The sequence below is a fragment of the Apium graveolens genome, unplaced genomic scaffold (assembly GCF_009905375.1).
Source record: "Apium graveolens cultivar Ventura unplaced genomic scaffold, ASM990537v1 ctg4469, whole genome shotgun sequence".
NCBI lineage: Eukaryota > Viridiplantae > Streptophyta > Magnoliopsida > Apiales > Apiaceae > Apium > Apium graveolens.
The window spans coordinates 73,329-97,155 of record NW_027418553.1 but is presented as its reverse complement, the minus strand read 5'-3'; the positions used below and the strand labels follow the sequence as shown (position 1 = coordinate 97,155).

Sequence of the window (23,827 nt, the reverse complement as noted above, 5' to 3'; positions counted from 1 at the left end):
AATCTGATAGTCATACCGATTGTCATACCAGTACAATAATAAAAGGAAAATAATTATATAAGGTTTAAAACTGGCAAGACAATTGATAGTCATACCGATTGTCTTGCCAGTATAAAACTATACTGAATAACATAATAAACAACATTTAAACTGAAATGACTTTCAGCAAGACAATTTCAATTGTCTTGCCGATTGTCATATCAGCTTTAAACACAGAAACACACATATATAAATATGTACTGGAATAAAGACTCATATAACTTAGTAAAAATATCAGAAAATATTTACAAAATCAAAGACAATATTTCAGAATTAATTATTTTTATTCCAAAAATAGATTTCTGTTGAATTTTAGCAAATAAAATTCATAGAAAAATATTTTTAGAGAAAATAAAATATTCTGAGATATTTTAAATTAACAAGAAGGGAAAATAAAACAGATAAGATACTATAAATTACATAGAATTAAGCAAGAAATATGATAAAATGATAACATAAATTTGCAAATGAATTTTTCATTTATGAAAAATTCATTTGTAAATTCATTCAAGAACAGATCTCAGATATTAACTAAATTAATCACTAAAACTATTCAACATGCCCAATTTACCAACTAATCTGGTAAATGTGGATTCGTCAAGTGGTTTAGTGAAAATATCTGCTATTTGTTCTTCTGTTGGAACAAAAAATAGTTCAACAGTACCATTCATGACGTGCTCTCTAATAAAATGATACCTGATGTCAATGTGCTTTGTCCTCGAGTGCTGCACAGGGTTGTTGGTGATGGCTATTGCACTTGTGTTGTCACATAAAATAGGAATCTTGTTCAATACAGAGCCATAGTCTCGTAGTTGGTTCCTAATCCACAAGATCTGAGCACAGCAGCTTCCAGCAGCAATATATTCAGCCTCGGCCGTTGAGTTGGAAACTGTTTGCTGTTTCTTGCTGTACCATGAGACTAGCCTGCTTCCTAGGAATTGACAACTTCCTGAGGTGCTTTTCCTATCAACAACACTTCCTGCATAATCTGAATCTGTATATCCGACAAGGTTAAAACCAGATTCTTTAGGGTACCAAATACCTAGATTTGGTGTTCCCTTAAGATATCTTAAGATTCGTTTAACAGCAACGAGATGAATATCTCTAGGATCCGCTTGGAACCTTGCACATAAACATGTAGCATACATAATATGTGGTCTACTTGCAGTAAGATAGAGTAACGAGCCAATCATACCTCTGTAGCTTGTGACATCTACCTTAATGGAGTTTTCACATGGTCCAAGCTTGACAGCTGTAGTTGATGGAGTCCTTGCTGATGCAGAATCCTCTAGATTGTACTTTTTGAGGAGTTCCTTGAGATACTTGGATTGACAAATAAATGTTCCATCTAACCTTTGATTTACTTGTAATCCAAGAAAGAACTTCAGCTCTCCCATCATGCTCATTTCAAACTTGCTGTGCATTAACTTAGCAAATCTCTTACAGAGATTATCATTAGTAGACCCAAATATTATATCATCCACATAGACTTGGACTAATATAGTATCCTTCTTATGTGTTTTAGAAAAGAGAGTTTTGTCTATGACACCTCTAATAAAGCTATTTTTAATAAGAAATTCAGAGAGAGTGTCATACCATTTTCTTGGAGACTATTTTAGCCCATAGATAGCCTTGAAAAGAAAGAAGACAAAATCCAAATGATCTGGATCTTCAAAACCAGGAGGTTGCTCTACATATACCTCTTCATCCAGCTTTCCATTCAGAAAGGCGCTCTTGACATCCATTTGATAAACTTTAAAGTTTGAAAATGCTGCGAATGCAAAAAATATCCTGATGGCCTCAAGTCTAGCCACTTGAGCATAGGTTTCATCATAATCAATACATTCAGCTTGAGAATACCCTTTAGCTACCAGTCTTGCCTTGTTTCTTGTAACCACACCATCTTCATCTAGTTTATTCCTGAATACCCACCTAGTACCAACAACTTTCTTGTGTACAGGCCTAGGTACCAGTTTCCAGACTTGTTGACTTTCAAACTGATTGAGTTCATCTTGCATAGCAATCACCCAATCTGGATCAGTCAGTCCTTCTTCAATTTTCTTAGGTTCCATCTCAGAAAGAAATCCTGAGAACATACACTCATTTTGAGTAGCACGTCTAGTTCTGACTCCAACATCTGGATCACTAATAATCAACTCAAAAGGGTGAGCTTTATTCCAGACAGTCTGTCTTGGAAGATTTGATCTTGATGATTCGCCTTGAAATTCATTGTGATGTTGTGTCCTACTAGATGATCCTTCAGCATCTCCCCCTGAGTTGTTGCCATTGTGACTTGAAGATTCTCCGTCAGTAGCAGTGGTATCTCCATTGTTGCCAAAGTTTCCATCACTATTACCTTGAGTATCATCAGGATTAACAGGTTCTTCACCAGCAACAACCTCAGGTTCTTGACCATGTTCTGATTCTGAATCTGACGTCTCATCAAACTTCAGTTTCTCAGAAGGATCTTCAGTTTGGATACTAGGGAGTTTAGTGTCATCAAATGTAACATTGACACTTTCAGTTACTTTGTGTTGATCAATGATATACACTCTATATGATCTTCTTCCATATCCAACAAAAATACCCTCATATGCCTTTGCCTCGAACTTACCACGACGATCATCTCCATTCTTGAGCACGAAGCATCTGGCACCAAATACATGAAAGTATTTGATAGAAGGTTTCTGTTCATTCAAAATCTCATAAGGAGTTTTCATGAAGTCTTTGTTGATTAGAGTTCGATTCTGAGTATAACATGCAGTATTGACAGCTTCAGCCCAAAAGTACATTGGAAGACCTGATTCACTTAACATCGTTCTTGCAGCTTCAATCAATGTACGATTCTTCCTTTCTACCACTCCATTTTGCTGAGGGGTTCTAGGAGCTGAAAATTGTCTGGTAATCCCTTTGTCTGTACAGAATCCATTGAGAAGTGCATTCTTGAATTCTGTCCCATTATCTGACCTTATTGCTCTAACAGGGACGTTAGAATCTAACTCAATCATCTTGATATGATCAATCACAACTTGTGGTGTTTCATCCTTAGAGTGAAGAAATAAAACCCACATATACTTGGAATAGTCATCAACTATCACAAGACAGTAACACTTCTTTGACATAGAAAGGATATTAACTGGACCAAATAAATCCATGTGCAATAATTGCAGAACACCAGTTATGGAAGATGTGTCAGTGCCTTTGTGACTTGCTTTCTTTGACTTTCCTTTCTGGCAAGCCTCACATAGTCCTTCTGGAGAGAATTCCAGCTGAGGCAGACCTCTTACCAATTCTCTTTTGACAAGAGAATTCATTGTTTTGAAATTGAGATGAGAAAGTCTCTTGTGCCATAGCCAACTCTCATCTGACGATGCCTTTGCATAGAAACAATTGACTTCAAGATTGCTTCCAGAGTTCATGTCAGCTACGAACAGATTTCCTTTCCGGATTCCCATTAAGGAGGGTTTTTCACTTTTCTTGTGCAGAATCTGACACTTCAGCTTGTCGAATAAAACATTATAGCCGTTGTCACAGAACTGACTAATGCTAAGCAGATTGTGTTCAAGTCCTTGCACAACATATACATTTTCAATGATAACATTTCCAGCTAACAAACAGCCATATCCCTCCGTTAAACCTTTGCTGTTATCTCCAAAGGTAACCACTGGGCCAGCTTTCTCAACCACATTTGATAGCAGGGCTCTATCTCCGGTCATATGTCTTGACGATCCGCTGTCAAGAATCCACACTACCGGTTGTACCTGTTTAATGCCCTGCAATACAAATGGATTAGAACTTCTTCGGAACCCAAGCTTGGCTGGGTCCGGCATACTTGTAAAATTGGCCTTTATCAGGCAAAACAACATTCTTAATTTCAATATTCTCAACATTCTCAATGACTGAACATTTGACCTTGTGAACAGCCTTGACAAATTTCTGGTTAGGCTTAGGCACAAATGTCTCCTTTCTAGCTTTAGGAGGACTAGCAGTCTTAGACCTATCATGCTTTCTATTATTCACATGCTGACGAGGAGTAGTCTTATCATTAGAAACATGCTTACCATTAAAATAAGCAAACAACAGATTAAAAGCACAAGACATACAATCAGGAACACCACATGCTTTATGAGAAGGATTAACAATAGGCAACTTATGCATGGTAGACATGGCATTTGTGTTATCCAACCCATGTGTGTCTGAGTTAGTCTCAGTTGCTTTCACAACCTTGACTGGAACTTTTGACACACTTGACTTGGAGACATCTTTCCCATTAGCATTATCTTCAGCACGGATTTCTTCTTGAATAATAAAGGAGGTCTCATCAAATGGTTCAGCAATTGATTCTTTATAGAGGGGTTCATCAACACCCTTAAGCACATGTGGTACTTCCCTGCCTTTAGCACATACATGAGGAGGGGAGTTTATGCCTAATTTTCCAATAGCAGCATTGTAATCATAACCTATTCCATGTGTTTGATTAACAGCTTGCTTATTGTAAAACTCTTTGGACTTCGAACAAGAATTAAAGTAAGCTTTAACCTTAGCCTCAAGACCGGTGATCTTGTCTTTGAGAATAGTTTCGAGTTGTCTATAACAGTCAACTCTATTCTCTAGAAAAGATACTTGTTCTTTTAGTTTATCTTGATTAATGTGCACAAGTCTTAATTCATTGACCTCTTTCTCAAGGTCTTTGATTTGTTGATTTAACAATTCATTATCACGACGAGCACAATCTAAGGAACCTCCTAGATGATAAACTAATTCAGCATCAGTAAATTTTACCTCTTTTCTTGACGATGAGGTGCTTGCATTACTAGCCATGAGAGCAAGATTCCCAACTTCTTCATCTTCACTGTCAGTATCATCCCAGCTTCTTCCCTTTGCCAGGTACGCCCTTTCAGATTTACTCTTTTGATTAGAATCGTAAGAGTTCTTCCTAGCTTGTTTTGGCTTCCTGCATTCTGTGGCAAAGTGTCCCAACTCATTACAGTTGAAGCATCGAATGGTGCTTCAATCAACCATCCCTGTTTTATACCCACCACTGCTGGTGTTAGAGGATGAAGATCCACCTTTCTGGAATCTGTTGTAGTTGGACTTGTACTTGAACTTGGGATTCCTTTTGAATCTGACATTTGAGAATCTCTTGACAATCAGGGCCATTGACTCATCCTCCAATTTCTCCAGTTCTTCCAAGGAATAATAATCATCTCCTGATTGATTTGTAGTAGGAGAATCAAATTCTGCTACTATCACATTATCTTCAACCTTGGAAGACTGTACCATTCTTTCTGACTGTTGAGATTGTTGTTGATATTGTGGTTGTTGTTGTTGTTCATCAGCTACTAGAGCAGTAGACGTGCTGACCACTCTTCCTTTCCCGTAAACTTCCTTCTGCTGAATCTGCTCCAACTCATAAGTCTTTAACACACCATAGAGCCTTTCCAAAGAAATCTCACTCAGATCTCTTGCTTCTCTTATGGCAGTGATTCTATGTTCGAGATGAGTTGGCAGTGTTAAAAGGAACTTTTTGTTGACCTCCCTGATGGAATAGTATTTACCATTAATGTTCAGGTTGTTGATCAATGCATTGTACCTCTCAAACACTTCAGTGATTCCTTCTCCTGGATTGGATTTAAAGTATTCATACTCAGAGGTTAGGATTTCTAGTTTGTTCTCCCTAACTTCCTCTGTGCCTTCATTAATAATCTCAATAGTTTCCCAGATATGTTTGGAATCTTTACAATTCATCACATGTCTATTCATCAGGGGATTAAGGGAATCTACTAAGATTAATTGAAGGCTAGCATCCAGGGAAGCTTCTTCTATTTCAGCAGGAGAGAAGTCCTCAGGATCCTTCACATAAGTTCTCGCTTTGGTGATCACCACATCATTTTCTATTACCTCTGGTTCCATAACCATAGGAATTTTTGGACCCTTCTTCAACACTTGCAAATATTTGGGATTAGCAACCTGTAAAAACAGTAGCATCTTCTTCTTCCACATAACATAATTTTCTTTATCGAAAAGTGGAATTTTAACGGTTCCAACTTTTTGTGTAGTCATTATAAATTTTTTGAGTGAATAAAAAATTCAAGAAGTGAAAGAAACACAAAAGTCTAGGATCTAGATTTGTACGTTAATCAGAAGGCTCTGATACCAATTGTTAGGTCCGGATTTGTTTGTAGAAGGGGGGGTTGAATGTAAACAATACCGTTTAATCGAATAAAATGCGGAATAAAATTGTGAAACAAAATTCAAGTTAAATAAAACTTTTATTAAACTTGAAAGGTGTTACAACTACGGTATCGGTTACAAGGGATTAATCTCAAATCAATTATTACAAATTTAGAATAAATTCGACATGAACTTTTTCTATTTTTGTAATTAAAAGATCAAATGCTAAATGCGATTTGAGATTAAGTTCTAGGGATTTTAATCCGCTAGATTGATACACAAGAACAAGATAAGTATTTCTAGTTGATTGGATTTAACTTTACAATCTAGAAATTGATCTTGAAGTTGCAGATGAGATGAATTATTTTATCTGCTCCTTTTGCTTTTGTTCTTTTTTTTTGTTCTGTTTGATTGCCTATTTTTATGAACTGGTCTTCTGCTTCTTTTAAACAACACAGCCGAGTAGATTGAATTGGAATGACAATCCTTTAAGCTTGTGAGACTTTCGGTAGGACAATGTTTACAACTAGCAAGACAATTAAAAATGAGCTAGCAAGACTTTCGGTATGACTATAGATTGTCATACCGATTGTCATATTAGTTCAAATAAATTGTCTTGCTGAATTAATAACTGATTTTAATCTAAACAGAAATTCTAATAAGACAATTAAATGTATTGGCATGACTTTCGGTATGACTATCAATTGTCATACCGATTGTCATACTAGTTCAAATGAATTGTCTTGCTGAATTTAAGCAGATTTTAAACCAATTAAAATCTTGTAAATCCTTAATATTAATTCTAAATTAATTAATCAATTTAATTCAATTAATCAATAAATTAATCTTTGCAGATATAATTTATTTTCTTAATTAAATTATATGACTTAATTAATTAATAGAGAATTAATACTAACCCTTAGCAGCATCCATTCTTCTGACAATCTTCTGAAAGTCACTGAGACTTATGAATCAATTTCGCCACTTCAATGCTGACACTCGATGTACTGTCTGGTTCATGAGTGACTAACTTTCATGACGTTTCTTCATGTCTTGACTTTTATGTTCTGATTGAATCCTTGTAATAAATGATACCTTGACGAGATCTCTGTCACTTGATTAAATCCACGATCTTGATTTATATCACTGAGGCATGATCAAATTCTTGAACTTCTTCCAGTGAATCTTCAAGTCTGCAGATGAACAATGTTTCTTTATTCTTTGACAGATGTTACATTGTGAGATCTCTCTGATGATTAATCCACTATTTACTTATTACATTCCTATTTGAGTTGAGTTAAATACTCGAATAAACGAGTAGGCTATGTCATATGCCTTTCAACAGTTATTAATTTGTATAAGCAATCAAGTTACAAATGTGTGAGGTAAACGGGCAACAAGCTGCATCGTCAAACCTCGTTGAATGACAAAACCTAATCGTTTAAACACATATTTAGTCGACCCTGCTGTCATTACATTCTTATTCATGACTTTCTGTACTCTTGTCAAAAATTCAACTGTATCATAAGTTAGAAATTCAAATGTATCAAAAGCAAATGGTATAAAGTTGTGTTGATTATCCACATGACTGATCATGCTTGTTAACCTTTACTTCAGCTGTCTTAGTTGTCGCATGACCAACTATTAACACCCCAATTACCAAAATCGTTCAACGGGAGAGCATATCTAATGATGTTGAATATACTAAATTGGACCTATAGGACAATATGTAAAATTTGTTGAACCTGTAAGACATTGTGCCCGTGTAGGAAATCTTAAAATAAGTAATTTATAACTTAAAACAGATAAGTAACTTACAAGTGATAAGTAGCTGAATCATTATAAGTTATATAAGTGTTTGGATAATTTTATTTATAAGTCAAAATTTTTTTTACATGAATTAATCAAAATAAATAATTTTGAAATATAATTATCTTATTTTGTGAATTTGAGATTAAATTAATATTTATAAATATATTTTTTAAAACTTAAGTTAATAAAAAGGCGAAAATCAAAATAAGTTGAAAAAAGTACGTTGTTACTAACATTTAACTTATCAGCTTATAAGATGAAAATACGACTTATAAGTAGGGTCGACAAACACTCGTCGATAAGTACTTACGGGCTTATAAGTCCATAAGCAACTTATTTTCTTGTTCCCAAACAGGCCTGGTACTTCGATGGTATTGACTATATTGATTAACTATATTTTAAAAATAGTATGTTATTAAGATTTTATGTTATTATAAACATAATATATTACTTCAATATGGTAATAAATGATTATAATTTTTTTACAAATTTCTTACATGTTTGTAGTCTTGTAAAATTAATACAAATATGTTTTTCTGCATTCCAGCTGTATACCAAAACATCAGCAGGTCCAATAGTCGATTTAACTTCCCCTTGTTGGGTAAGAAAGTTTATCGATACCTATTTTTTAGCCGAAATCCCTTCTTTTCAAAGAATATCATACAACACATATTTGACCATGTCATGACAATACTTAAAATCCGGTTACTATTAACAATGAACAACATGTTTTCCAAATATATTCATGAGTTAAGTATAAAAGATAATGTGCACCCTCCGAAAATATAAGAATTATAAATCAGCAGGGCAAAATGATCCGTACTCAACTGGTGTCATACGTTATCCTAAACCTATGATCCGTACTCAACTGGTGTCATACGTTATCCTAAACCTCGTTACATTTATGCAATATATGATTCCACAATTTATATAATTTAAAGGTATTGTTGTTTAGTTTCAAAAACTCTTTCTAAATTAATAATTATTAATTTATTTATTAAAAAATACCTCTCTAAATTATTGAAATTGTTCAATCCCAATTATATTATCTATAGAGATTTTATATGATCATATATAAATTTGACATTAAAGATAACATTAATAAAGAAGCAATTAAATTAAGTTATCGTAAGTTCATTACAATATAAAAAAGCAGGGAGTATTATTTGTACCCCTTTCCTTCTTGCCTGAACCACGGATCGAACCCTAAACCTATTCATATTCAGACAATCAATCCAAATCAAAAACTCCCGCTTAATTCCCGGCGAATCCTCCCCTTAACGGCTACTTTTAATGCCTCTACGCCTCAATGGACTCCATCGTCAACTCAGCTCTCGAAGAGATTTGCGCCGTTGGCATCACGGGCCTCACTCTCCCAAACCTCTGGCCCAAACTGCAACCATCATTCATTTCTAACGGGCTTCATCCATGTGTCAATGTTAAAAAAGCTTTGTGGACCAATCTGCTTAATATCCCTGGCTTACAATTCGAATCCGGAGGAGTTTGTTATGATCCTAACGATCCTATTATTCTGTCAGTTGAAGACTCGGAGAAGCTGAATTTGAAGATCGTGGCAGCCGAGCATTTGCGGAATTGTTTCGTTGGATTGTATGATATTAATGCTTCTAGTACCGGAATTTCTGTGCAAGGGCGTCGCGCGCTTGAGCGGATTGCTATTGCTAGGTTTGTTTTACTCGAAATGTGCATCGATTTTGGATTGTTTGTGGAATTGTTGTGTTAATTCGGGACTGTATTGCCTTTGCTAGAATTTTTGTGCTCGAAATGTGCATTAATTTTGGTTAGTGTGTTGAATTGTTGAGTTAATTTGGACTGTATTGCCTTTGCTAGAATTTTTGTGCTCGAAATGTGCATTAATTTTGGTTAGTGTGTTGAATTGTTGAGTTAATTTGGACTGTATTGCCTTTGCTAGATTTTTTGTACTCGAAATGTGCATTAATTTTGGTTCAAGTGTTCAATTATTGTGTTAATTTGGGACTTTCGATGATGCTTGAATATTAATGTTTGCGTTTCATGTTATACTCGAAATGTCATGCTCATGTATGCTTAATGAGATTAAAATTTTAAATACTTTTATATTTTTCACTTTTATCTAGGGAATGAAATATATTAAATGTTGGAATAGCTTTGATTATATATTTTGTTGGACGGGGGTCGCTATATTCAGCAGTGGATATGAGAATTATGATAGGTTAGGGGACGTAATGTTGTTTTTGTCTTTAGAATTATTTTTTCCTGTTTCCAATATGATCACGCATAAAAGATTTTTTTATGAGCTGATGTTTTTCTTAAAATCTTTTAGATTTTTATTGGATAAGTAATAAGTAATATCTTTTACTTGATTGAATGTATATTGCCGATTAGATTTAAAATCAATTTAGTGCAATTTAATTGAACTTGTGACTATAAAATACAGTAACCTAGCAAAGAATACCACGGTAACTTGACAAGATTGAAAGGTAATATAATAGCAATAAAACATTGTAACGGATATTATGGTGCAAATGTGGGGACATCAATTTGTAGAAAATAAAGAGAAGTAAATGCTTTTTTCTAGGTATAGACCAAGCATTAAGCAGCTTTGGAGTGATTAGTAGATACAGGTAGAAATATCTTCGAAAGATAAATTGGTATTTGTATTAATACTAGTAGTGAATTTAGGGGACCTGTCCACCCTGGTCTCCACGTGGCCCCGCTACTTCTGCTTTAGAAATCATATTTCTGTTCGAGTATCTAAACTTTACATTACGAACTTGTAAACTCGGACTTTATCTAAAGGATTTGTGCATCTGCAGAACGAATGGGATCACTCAAAGTGAACTTGGTAAAGAATTTGGCTTACCAGGGAATAAAATATTTTATGTATTACGGAAGCTTGAATGCCAAGGGTTGATTGTGAGGCAGTCAACAATTCTAAGGAAAACAGAAGTTTCCAGTGACAGAGTGCAAACAAATAGTTCAATCGTATCCACCAATATGATCCACTTGTATCGGTTCGCAAAGCATTTGGGTTGTCAGCAAAGACTTGAAGTTATAAAAGAGGATAAATTGGCTGTTAACGAAGATGAAGAAACTGCACCACATGCTTCTGGAATGGTTGAAGAATCTGTAATAGAGCAAGTGAAAGATTTTCTCCCAGAGCTGAAGCATATATGTGATAAACTCGAGAAAGCTGATAACAATGTAGGTTTGATTTAATCTTCTGCATGTCTGCCTGGTGTCCTACATACCATTATGCTAATCTTACTATATGACCTCTTATCTTCTTAAAGGTTCTTATCGTGTCAGATTTAAAAAAAGACCTTGGTTACTGCGGAAATCCTGGGCATAGGCGTTGGAGAAATGTAAATTTCCTCAAATTTAGTTTGATATCTTATTAGAACTTGAGGTCTATAAAATTAATCAGACTTTATTTCCCCCATATTTTTGGATAATAGATTCTTCACAGGCTCAAAGATGCACATGTAGTGGAGGAGTTCATTGCTGTAGTTAATACCAAGGTAATATAATACTACTGTGAGATTCTGGATAATTTTTGCATTTCAAATGTACATGCACAATACTATGTAAAGTTGTGGGTGGTAAAAGAGCTATATTTTAACTGCAGTTTTAATCTTGATTTTAAACAATGGCATATATAGAAGATAATGTTCGAATCATAAAGTCTGGCAACAATATTTTTAAAATTGTCTAAATTTATGTCCGAAGGCATGAAGGTTTTCTGGGGGTTATTTTTCATAACATAGCCTGTCTGTCTTTACAGTTTAAGTGATACCTATCAGTAGAATAGCACCTACTTAAAAGAATAAGTATTTTACACGGTACATTTATTGGTTGACTGAACTTTTTCAGTCAATACATCACAGATCACATTGTGGATATTGCCTTCACTGAGGGTCACTATGTTGATGCATTACTTATGTTTATATAGATATATATCTATTTAAAATTTCTGAAGTAACCCAATTTTCTAATTACTAAATATGCCCATTTTTGCCTATCTAACTAAAATATGCCCATTTATAAGCACTGGTTAGGTTAATTACAATTATACTAAAGTTCACCTGCGTCTTTCTCACAATTAATTTCTCAAGTTTGTAGGGAAAACTATTGAAAGTTGTGCACTTGTTGTATGTATAAAAAAGTTGTGCAATTCCTGACACGTTCTTACTGTCCAGCTATCAGCTGAACGAATCTATTGTGCATTAGAATATTATTTGATACACCTCCTCTAGTAATAATCTTTCCATTTTATAGGAGGTCAGCTGTTTAAAACTGTTGAAGAAGTTTTCTCCCAAACATTTTGAGCCCAAATCTCTCAAATTTGGATTAAATGATCTTGATGTTGAAGAACCAGTAATATTGGGAAAGAGAGGACAAATTAATGAGCAGCTTGTAGAGCTTCCTCTAGAACACCAAGTTTATGATATAGTTGATGCTGAAGGATCTAAAGGTTTGTCAAAAACCGAGGTGCGTTTTAATGTATAAACACTTATGTATTGTTATATGTATCGTTATATATGTCATTGTCATCTGTTGTTTACTTTTGTATTTTTAAGATTTCTTGCCTACCACCTTTTGCCTGCCTTTACTAAGATAACAGGTAGAGTTCTTGCCAGACTTGAATCTTCTGCATAGCAATATACTTCCTTCTCTTGTATAAATGTTTCTCTCTGCCTTATTTTAATAAATTATAGATTTACCTATATACACTTGTTCAATGTTCACGCATATGCTAATTCTAGCAACTTTGTAGTGTATCAGTCAGCCTTTGAATAAGCTATCCTAATCAGCTGCACTCTCTGTATACAATAGGAGCATTTATAACTTACCATGATTGCACTCTTACTCAAAACGAATTGTGATTATATATTTGACTATTGTGACAGTTGTGCAAAAGGCTCGGGCTGAACAATAAAAGGTATAACACTCGGCTACAAAGTTTATTTTCTAGGTTTGGAATGCATCTACAGGCTGAAAGCCATAATCGAGGTGTGGCATATCGGGTCTGGTCCCATAGAAACTTCAACCGCGAAGCATCAAGCACTCATACAGACAAACCAGATATTGTCATTGATGAAAATGAAACTAGTGTTCCAGATCCTGGAAAAAGAATTCATGAATGCTCAACTGAATATGTTCAATTGGAAGATAATTTAACTAATAAAGAGGATGCAATAATTACTGGAGAAATTGAAAGTGTATCAACTGAATTAGAAATTTTCAAGGGTTTGCCAGCTTTAGGTGATTCTGATATCTTACTTGGTCCTAGTAGTTCAGAGAACATATCCCCTGAGCTAAGTCTTATAACTCCAGTTGCAGACCTTCATCTTGTGAATAAAGCACCTGTATCAGAGGCGACCACAGAATCTCACGTTTCATCAAGTTCCCGCAAAAGACAATCGCATCCAAAGTATCTGTGTCTCACAATGAATGCACTTAGCAAACAAAGGGAGCATCGGATACTTGAACTGCTGCAGGTACTCTTTTTGGCATTATGTTTTATTCACTTCCCAATTTATTTGTACTAATAGGGTAAAAATGGGGCGGGGATCTCAAATCCCATACGGCCATAGCCACCCCGCATAATTTTTTTTGCCCCATCCTCGCCCCATTCCCCCGCGGGGATTTATTTTCAATCTTCATCCCCTGCCCCACGAGGTGATGTGTAGTCACCGACCCATTTTAATAAAAAATTATCATTTTTTAAAAATAAATTATATTCTAATATTTTTTTAATAAATTATTTTTGTAGTACATATGTTTTCTATAGAAAATTAACACTATACTAAAGTAATTACTTAAATGTGATATTAGTTTAGAAAATCTAGAATATCCTCTAAAACTTTTAAAAATAATTAGAAAATTATAAATGTAAAATGTAGAATCATATAATATAATACATGATTAAATATGGATAGATAGATTATAATATAATCAAAAAATTATCAATATAGTATAGTATATTGTATTGTAAACACAGACACATACTAATTCAGAGTGGGGCAAGTTTTTCCCGCAGGTATCACATAAATACTATACTCGCGGCACATATTTGCGGGACAAAATTTTAATCCCCACTTCCCCATTTTGTCGGGGCGGTCCCCATATTCCCACCCCATTTTTAAGCCTAGGCAGTTATCTTAATTCTTAACCAGTAATAGGTTAAAAATTTGTTGGTTTTGCTTTATTCCCTTCCGAATCGTTAATAATTCTCTCAATCGGTAAGATACAAAACAAACTTCAGCTTAATGACTAAGAAACAACTTCTTTTTCAACTACTATTACTTCATCACTGAAAAACGTAGACCAACACCCATCCTTTTATTTATACTAAATAAGTTTTATTCCTAATTTTGATAACTTTTTATAATACATTTAATGGAGTATTAACTTTTAATATTTGAATTTCAAAAATGATAAATTATAATAATAAATAATAACCAAATACATTAAAAATTGATAAAAGCATCACACATTCTTGGCTTAATGAACTTTTAAGCCTTATGGTTTTCACCAACATACCCATTAGCCATCCTCCCCAGCCATCATCCCCTGTGGTTCAAAACTATTCCTTTTTACCCCTGAAGTACTAAAACATATATTTTTACCCTCGGACCGGGAAAAAAACGGTGTAAATCGGCCGGTCCAAGGGTAAAAAATACGTATTAAGTACTTCAAGAACTAAAAGGTACGGTTTTGAACCACAAGGGCTAATGAGTATATTGGTGCAAACCTTAAGGCTTAAAAGGTCATTAAGCCTACATTATATGTTTATGAATATTATTATGTTAGTATGCGAAATTCATACGATATATGAAAGTTGTCTATTCTTTAGCATAAAAGTTTTTTTTAAAAAGTTGTTTTAAATTCTTCTATTAAAACAAATCATAAGTCTCTAAAAACTATTTTATCTTTCAATTAAGACATGAAATACAAAGTTGTTTTATTCAAATAGTTTGCAATATATTATAACTTATAAAGAAAATATGAATATATGCACCGCTCAGACATTATGTTAGTTTACACACCAAATAATATTATTCTTTAAGTATTCAGATTAAGAATTCATTCAGATATTTTAATGATTAAGAAATTTTTATTGAGAGTTGCCAAATGGTTTTTGTTGAACAGGAGGAGAAGTTCATGATAAAAGCGGAGCTACATAGGCATCTTGAAAGCCTTGATAAGGACAAACAGACAACAATGGACAGGAAGACCCTAGAGCGTAGTCTTAATAAGCTTCAGCAAGAAGGACTTTGTAAGTTGATTCATGTTGGTGTCCCTTCTGTTACAAACTGTGGTCGTAGCCGAACAATGGATATCGTTCTTCATCCTTCTTTGGATAATATCTCTCCGGAACTTTTAAGTCAAATCTATGAGAGAGTGAGGTCATTCGAAATGCAAATCCGGAATCATCAAAGCTCTGCTAAATTTAAGGCGAGTCGAGAAGCTCCTATTCTGGATGACGTTCAAAGAATACTTACCGGTGCCAAAGACGATCAGTCTGAGAGAATAGAAGCCATGCGTGAAAATGGTTATGTACCAGCAAAAATGGTTCGTGCAAAGCTGCTGCATGTCTTTTTCTGGAGTTACCTCACAAAATTACCTGGTTGGAATGATGCTTTGTCATCGGGTATGCATGGATATGATCAAAAGAATCCTCACAGCACTTGCAAGAGGATCGAGCTAGACACCTCCGTTAAAGCTATGCCGCTTGAACTGTTCTTACAGGTTGTAGGATCAACTATGAAATTTGAGGATATGACACAGAAATGTAGGACGGGCACATGCCTTTCTGATATTTCAGTGCAGGAGTATAAGCAGCTGATGGGTACTCAGGCAACTGCACGCCTGTCAAATCTTGTACAGATATTACGTGGTTTAAAGGTATTACAGTGGATCAGAATTATTTGAGTACTAAAATTTTTCTTAACCTGCTACAAGGCATGCTGTAGAATGTTATAGATCTTTATGCTTTCCTTAGAGTAGTGATTGCATCAGTGATATATTGGTCCAATAAGTCAAGCTGAAATAACCAGTGCCTTCTTATTTTCCCCTTATAACCCGGTTATTGAGTTTAAACTTTAAACTGGCCTTGTATATGTTATTAGAAGATCATTACATAAAATAATTTTTATTGTGTTGATAAATGTCAATTGCTAAGGATATAATATTTATGTTCCTTTGTACAAGTAAGATTCTTTTGTGTGGCTTAATGAGACAAGGTTTGTTTTTGTTTGTATTGACTTATTTTAACTTACTAACACTTAAATAAGGAATAATGGCAGTTGATACGTATGGTACGTAGCGAGAATTCTGGAGATGAAGCTGCAGTCTTAGATACCACTCTGACATATTCCCTAGAACTCAAACCCTACATTGAGGAACCTGTCTCACTGGCACCATCATCTTCAGCTTTTGTAGCGTTTGATATTCGCCCTCAATATAGACATGATTTTGTTCTTTCGAGCAGAAAAGCTGTTGATGAGTACTGGAATACTTTGGAGTACTGCTATGCTGCTGTAGACCGGAAAGCCGCTCTACATGCTTTCCCAGGATCTGCAGTTCACGAGGTGAAATGAGCACTTACTAGTTCTATCACTCATCAAATGCACCGTTTTCTTACATCGGTGATCACCTGTGCCAATAAATTAAGTTACATATCTAATTGCTTGGATTCCCTTAGTCTATAGCACTCAATGAGTCTTTTTACTTTGTCAAAGATAGGGGGTAACCCTTTCTCCCCAACTCCCACATTAAAGATTAAACACACATTTGGATCAGATAAATACTGCTTTTATCTATTAGCCTCTATTGTTATATCCTTGCGCAATTTATTTGGTTTGTAAACCATCAGTCCATCACACTGCTTCAGCAAGAAGACTAAAGATTTCGTGCACTACTTACATCAAAAGAGCTATTTAGTTTCCATGTTTATTATTCAGTTCGGTTATGTCCAGTTCTGAGTGGAAGGTTATAAAAATCATTTGTAATTAATTTTTAGTAATGATAATCTAGTGTGGTGATTATGTTCTAGCTTGAATTAATTTTTACTTTTGTTTTTCAGGAAAAAGTTATGTAAATGTTAATATATCCATGTTTCTTTTCTACGCTTGCTGTTTTTTGTCTAAAGTGAAAATTATACTTTTATTTAGGTCTATCTTGCTCGATCCTGGGCATCAGCACGTGTTATGACTGCTGATCAGCGTGCTAAGCTCAATAAGTGTATCATGAAGAATGGCCCTGATAAGAAGCTATCACTTGGTGCATGCGAGAAAATTGCGAAAGATCTTAGTCTGACTCTAGAACAGGTCTGTATGCTTCTTATTTTTAAAAGGTATCACACTGCTTCTCATTAATTTTGCAGTTTGTGATTACCTGACAGTTCCATATTATTTTGTGCATTTGCATTCTAAGCTTAGATGAGTATCTTATATTTCTCACTCATTTTGCTGAAATTGTTCTGGTGTATGCCTCTTGCAGGTGCTTCGTGTCTATTATGATAATCGACAAAAGCGTAACACTAGACTAAAGGAAGTCTTAAAGCAGGAGGAAATTCAGCCACTCAACAGGATACGTGCTTCATCTTCACGAAACAGAAAAAGGTCTTCAAGAAAAAGGCCATCAGAGCATGCAAATGTTGACTCTGTCGAGTCTGTTTTGCCTATTATGTCATCATCTGATACTGGTGACAAAGTCATAGATGGACATAATGTTCTTGAAACTTCTACGGCAGAGCAGGAAAATAATATGTCGAATGATCAAGCAGATCAGAATATGAAGTCTATAGAAGAATTTGAAGTTGAAGAAAATGATGACGACCACCATTCCTTTATTTCAGAGTGTGCATTATCTAGGCTAAAACCAAAACATCGAAGAAAGTTTTCATGGACGGAAAATGCAGATAGGTAAGACCACCAGAATTTTTAAAATATAATGAAGAGGGGAGGGGAGGTGGGGGAGTAACCAAAATTCATCACTACGCAGGGTATCAAAACCACAATAGCCGTAACTCGTTTGCATCATCTTGTGTGCATAATAGTATCCCATTTGTCTTGGGTAGGTGGTGAACCTTAATTTTGGAAAAAGCTTTTAGTCTATAAGCCAGCTAGGCAGCTACCTATTCCACTTTTTAATGGATAACATGCATCTCTTTAGCTGTTTCTGGTCTTTGTGAAATTTACTGTCTAACATGCTAGCATAACTTTTATTTCAGGCAATTGGTGATGGAATATGTAAGAGAACGGGCTGCACTTGGAGCGAACTTTCACCGCATTGATTGGAATGCACTAACAAATTTACCAGCATCACCAGCTGTCTGCAAGAGACGAATGGCAATATTAAATAGTAGTATACAGTTTAGAAAAGCTGTGCTGAAACTATGTAACATTCTTAGTGAACGATATGCCAAACACCTTAATAAGTTGCAGAATAAATCAATACTTGATGGAGAGTGCAGAGTAATGGTGCGTAATAATGCGTCTGCTGGATATAATAGCGGAAAGGGGTCTGATGGTCTTCAAAAAAGACAAGAGATAAATCCCGAGGACCAGTGGGATGATTTCAATAATAAAGATGTAAAGACAGCCTTTGACGAGGCTTTACGGCATAAACGCACTGCCAAGCTGGATGTACACAGAGAAATTCATTCTGTATCCGATGAGTTTTCTCATCCACGTGGGGATGGAGAACAGAACGTATGCTAAATTTCTTTCTTGAAGTTTTACAACCTGTAGTAAATTATAATAAAAAAAGTTTTATAATATTTCAAGTCTGATGTCATGCGTGGTAGTGGTCTTGCTAGACACATGATTTTTTGACTGACACGATGTAGTTTTATCTGTGTGTTTGCATGTGTAAAGTGGACAAATGTCAACCCACTTCCCTGTTAAGCACTAAATTTTCCATTGTCTTCGTTTCCCCGGCTTGTGTTTCTCATATATTATTGACTGAGATGTAGTCATATCTGTTTGTTTGCGTGTGTGAAGTGGACAACTGTCAACCCACTTCCCTGTTAAGCACTAAATTTTCCATTGTCTTGGTTTCCATGGCTTGAGTTTCTCATTTATTTTTGACTGACACGATGTAGTTGTATCTGTGTGTTTGCGTGTGTGAAGTGGACAACTGTCAACCCACTTTCCTATTAAGCACTAATTTTGCCAGTGTGTTGATTTCCCCTGCTTGTGTTTCTCAATTATTTGATGCTAAATTTTTTTCACAGGTCTATATGTATGAACTTATTTTTAGATATATAATTCGGCACCATGATTTTGCAGGACCCTAAATTATTATCATCAGCTATTTCGAACAAGAGAAAGCGGAAACGCGCGATGAGAAGTAATGTATCTGGACGCCTTCAGAAGAAATATGTTAGGTTTTTGAGTGGAGGGGCCGATGTAAATAGACGGGGTTTTAGATCTTTGGCAATTTCCAATGCTGTAGAGCTATTTAAGCTTGTCTTTCTGAATGCCTCAACAGCTGCAGAGGTGCCAACTTTGCTTGCTGAAACACTTCGGCGTTATTCTGAGCATGATCTTTATGCTGCCTTTAACTACCTCAGAGATGCAAAAATCATGGTAATTTTTTGAGGTTTTTTCAAAAATACGATTTTTTGATTTTTTTTTGTTGCAAAAGTACGATTTTTCAAGTTTTTTTTGCAAAAATACGATTTTGCAGCCTGCTGCAACCTTAATTGCAACCAAAAAAAATTTCAGTACTTTTTCAGAGAAGTTGCATATGTGGTTGCAAACAAACTTAAAAAAAGTAGTATTTTTGGTAATTTCTCTATTTTTTTACTAAGGGTTAGCAACTGTGTTCATTTGTTACTTGATCTGTCTGAAAAATGTTAAATAAAAATTTTATACCAGGAGTTGCCTACGGGTGACAAGGAATTGAGTCTCTTTGAGGGATCAACTTCTAGTTACATTATTTTTTCATGTAGATTAGGTGGCAGCTACATAAGTTTTTTCCCCTGAGTATGTACTGTCTTCTTCTTGGGGCAGGTTGGTGGTAGTGGCGCCAGTCCATTTGTACTTTCACAGAAATTTATTCATGGAATTTCATCTTCACCGTATCCAACAAACACCGGAAAGATAGCAGCTGAGTTTGGTAGGTGGCTCCATGGAAAAGAAAAGAACTTAATGGAAGAGGGGATTGATGTCCCTACAAATCTACAGTGCGGAGATGTTGTGTATCTATCGGCTTTACTCTCTTCAAGAGAGATCCTAATATTACCATGTTTGCCAGACCAAGGTGTCGGAGAGGCCGATGACCAGAGAACGCCAAAGCGAAGACGTGACAATGAATTTTATTGTGCTGACAAGGCTAAGAAACCAAAGGCTGCAACTGTCGGAGAAGGTGAAATATGTTCCCGACGAGAGAAAGGTTTCCCTGGTATTAGGTTGTCTCTAACCCGTGCCACAATTTCAAGAGTTGACATTATCGATTTATTTAAAGAGAGGGATGTTCATTCTGATGAGTTTCTCTGTGTTAGAAATGAACACAAGTCATCCTCTCATGTTGGCAGCACTAAAACTGCCCATATGAAAGAAATCCTTGATTTTGGTACCGCTGTCCCTTTAAAAATTTCTGCTGATGACACACCTTGGGAAGCCATGACTTTCTATGCTGACAATCTCAAGTATATTGCAAATAATCAAGTACGGGAGAGTCCTTTTTGTCCTCAGATTTTTAAGACTGTGTATTCTGCCATCCAAAAGGCTGGTGATCAAGGTTTAAGCATGGAAGAAATATCCAAGGTCACGAACATTCAAGGTAGCGGTGCTATGCTAATATACCATATCTAATTCATGCTTCATGAACACATTTTTACTGCATGGACCTACTAGTATGAGAAATCCTGATCTAAATTCCTAAATAATGATGTTGCACACTGATTCTTTTCTAGGGGAAAAGATGCCAGAAATAATTGTTGAGGTGCTCGAGGCATTTGGAAGAGCTTTGAAGGTTTGTTTTATGTTTTTTCTACAAAGTAATTTAGAGGTCTTTCTGATGAAGGTTGATGCTTGATACGATTTTATCAATTAACCAAGTCTACATAAAATACTCGGAGGAAACTAAACATATGAAGCTACTGCTATATGCAATGGCATGAAATACCACAAAATTGTTTTAAACACAATGAGATGTCCGTAGTTTAGTATTGTCGGAAATCACAATATTTTCTCTTCGAGTCAACACCTTCTTTACCCTTTTGGATCAATCAATTTATGTGGGGATATAATTTACCCTAATCTCCTGTTTATGGATAATGTTGATGCAATAACAGAAGGACTGCGAGACCTGTTGGTAACTGACTGACACGCAGGCGCGTGCACATGCACACACACACATACATAGAGGTTGATGTGTTCCAGAACATTTAAGGTTTAACCTATATCATTGCTTCTTTGCACTACAGGTTAATGCCTATGATTCTGTGCATGTTGTTGACTCACTATATCGGTCCAAATATTGTTTGACCTCATTGGGTGACCCCCGTCAATATCGTAAAGAGAATCCATCAACAAACTCCAGTTTGATAGGGGACAAGCAGACATTGGTCCTTCATCCAGATAATCACGAAAATTATTCATCAAATGTACCGTCAACGAGCATTATTGATGATGATGAACACAGAGTTACAATTTTGAACCTTCCCGAAGACATTCAGCCCTCTAGTGAAGTGCAAAAGGATACCGAGACCGAGAGTTGTCAGCAGCTCAGCATTTTCCCAGGAAAACATCAAGTGAATGATATTAGTAAATATCATAGCGGGAGTTCTTACTTGTGTAGACCAATATTGTCTTGGATGAATGGAGATGGGACCATTAATGAAGTTGTTTATAAAGGTCTCGTACGCCGTGTTCTTGGTATTTTGATGCAAAATCCTGGAATGTTAGAGGTAATGCTTTTCCTGTTTTAGTTTTAATTGTGCATAGTAATTATGCTAGTTTGATGTATGGTTGACAACTTGGCATTCATCATATCACATCTTACTGTTCAATCCGTTATAGTACACAGACTGCCAGCAGGGAGAACTTGCTAATGAAGAAGTTGATTTTAAATTTTTTGGGTCAATATTTCAGTAGTTCTCCCATATCCTAAATTAAAGATATTCATAAGTTCATAATGCAATTCTTTTCCTATTCAGCATGACTTTTTCAGACGTGCTTGAGCTTACCTAGATTCGTAGGGTTTCATGTTAATGTTACTGCTCTGTGTACATACACGTCACCCCGAAAAAAAATTAGTCCCACAGAGATGTTAAAGTAACGGTATATTAAAATATCTCTGCAAACAAGGTTGCTCACACCATAGCGAGGAACTCTAGTTCTATAGCTGAAAGTAGTTGGAGTAAGGGCGACGCCCTCCCGCATTTTTTTCATGTAATGCTTGAAGATTAAATGAGAAATGATTTCTTTTTTGGCAAAAGAATATATATTCTCTCACTTTGTATTAGAATTGTTTGTCTAATATTGTAGTGGAAGAAATCCGTATGTCTGATCATGTAACACACAAATTGGTATTGGTTGGTCCGCAACAAGGTTAATTTTATGAATGTCCACCATTCAGGTTTCTTAACATTCAGAAATATACAGGGACACTTTTTTTGTAGATGCAAAAAGGCCTTTGTTATTAGTTTTTGGAGTTCAAATTATATTTTTGGGAATGGACTCTCGTGGGGCTAATTATTTTTTACCTCTTTACATTTAATTTCCTAAATGTGGATTTTCCTTGATAATTGCAGGCTGATATCATACGCAGGATTCACGTTTTGAATCCACAGGTATGCTACTGTTTACCTTATATTCTGAAGTTGTGGATATACTTGAAATTCTATGTTGATATGAGATTTTGTGTATTAAATTATGGATCCTTGTCAATGACGATGCATATGGTGCTGCTACATTTTCTTACCTGACTCTATGGCTTAAGATCTTATCATCTAAATATGTATTTATTTAATACATTAATTCGCTTGATAAAATTGGAGCAAAATTAGTGTTGTTAAGCGGGGTTTAAATATCTTGCAGAGCTGCAGAAAATTGCTGGAATTAATGATTCTGGATAATGCCATCGTTGTGAGGAAGATGCATCAAACTACATCTTGTGAGCCGCCTGCTTTACTTGGCAGTCTTTTTGGTAGCAGTTCGAAGAAACCAAAGTCCGTCTTTAGAGAGCATTTGTTTGCTAATCCAGTGAGTGCTGCTACCTTGTTGTAAAGTGCACCACTTTTATACATTAGCAAAATGCTCGCAGTGGCGTTGTTGCTGTAAGAAGTAGAAGTGTTGTATATGTGATACACAATGTAGTTATTGCTATGTTTTTGTTTTACCAGTAATCAAGCTGCTACATGTACATTATGTGTGAGTATGTGCTGTAAACGGACTAAGCTGTTCGTTAAACTCGTCCGGTTCGTTCGAGTTCGAGTTCAATAAGTTCGTCCCGTAAGCTTATCGAACTCGAGTTCGAATAACGTTTCTTGTCCGATAATCTTAACGAACTGAACCGAACTTTTAAGATGTTTGACTCGAGTTCGGTTCGTGTTCGGTTCATTTGTTAAGCTCGAGCTCGGTTCGAAAAAATGTTATATTTATGCTAATTATTGCATATTCCTAAGCTTTCTGACAAAGCATCATATGAAGAAACAATTTCAGCACAACCCCATTTATTTCCTCAAGTAAGATTGTTCGGTTTATTTTTTCTACAAACTTTAACACCAGATTTCTACTTGGCATGTATATTTGCATTTTGTTTCTTGCTCTTTTCTTTTTTTAAA

The 23,827-nt window shown here is 35.4% G+C and overlaps 1 protein-coding gene across 1 annotated transcript; it reads left to right on the top strand.

The window, feature by feature from the left end:
- Positions 1-9,176: 9,176 nt before the first annotated feature.
- LOC141701914 (uncharacterized) lies at positions 9,177-23,418 on the top strand. The gene is made up of 17 exons (XM_074505536.1): positions 9,177-9,708; positions 10,839-11,226; positions 11,316-11,387; positions 11,481-11,543; positions 12,301-12,513; positions 12,933-13,523; positions 15,178-15,933; positions 16,335-16,619; positions 17,202-17,357; positions 17,530-17,954; positions 18,263-18,743; positions 19,323-19,622; positions 20,049-20,820; positions 20,954-21,012; positions 21,467-21,949; positions 22,796-22,834; positions 23,082-23,418. The coding sequence occupies exons 1-17, from the start codon at positions 9,335-9,337 to the stop codon at positions 23,268-23,270; spliced, it is 5,646 nt and encodes a 1,881-aa protein (XP_074361637.1). The 5' UTR covers positions 9,177-9,334; the 3' UTR covers positions 23,271-23,418.
- Positions 23,419-23,827: the final 409 nt, after the last annotated feature.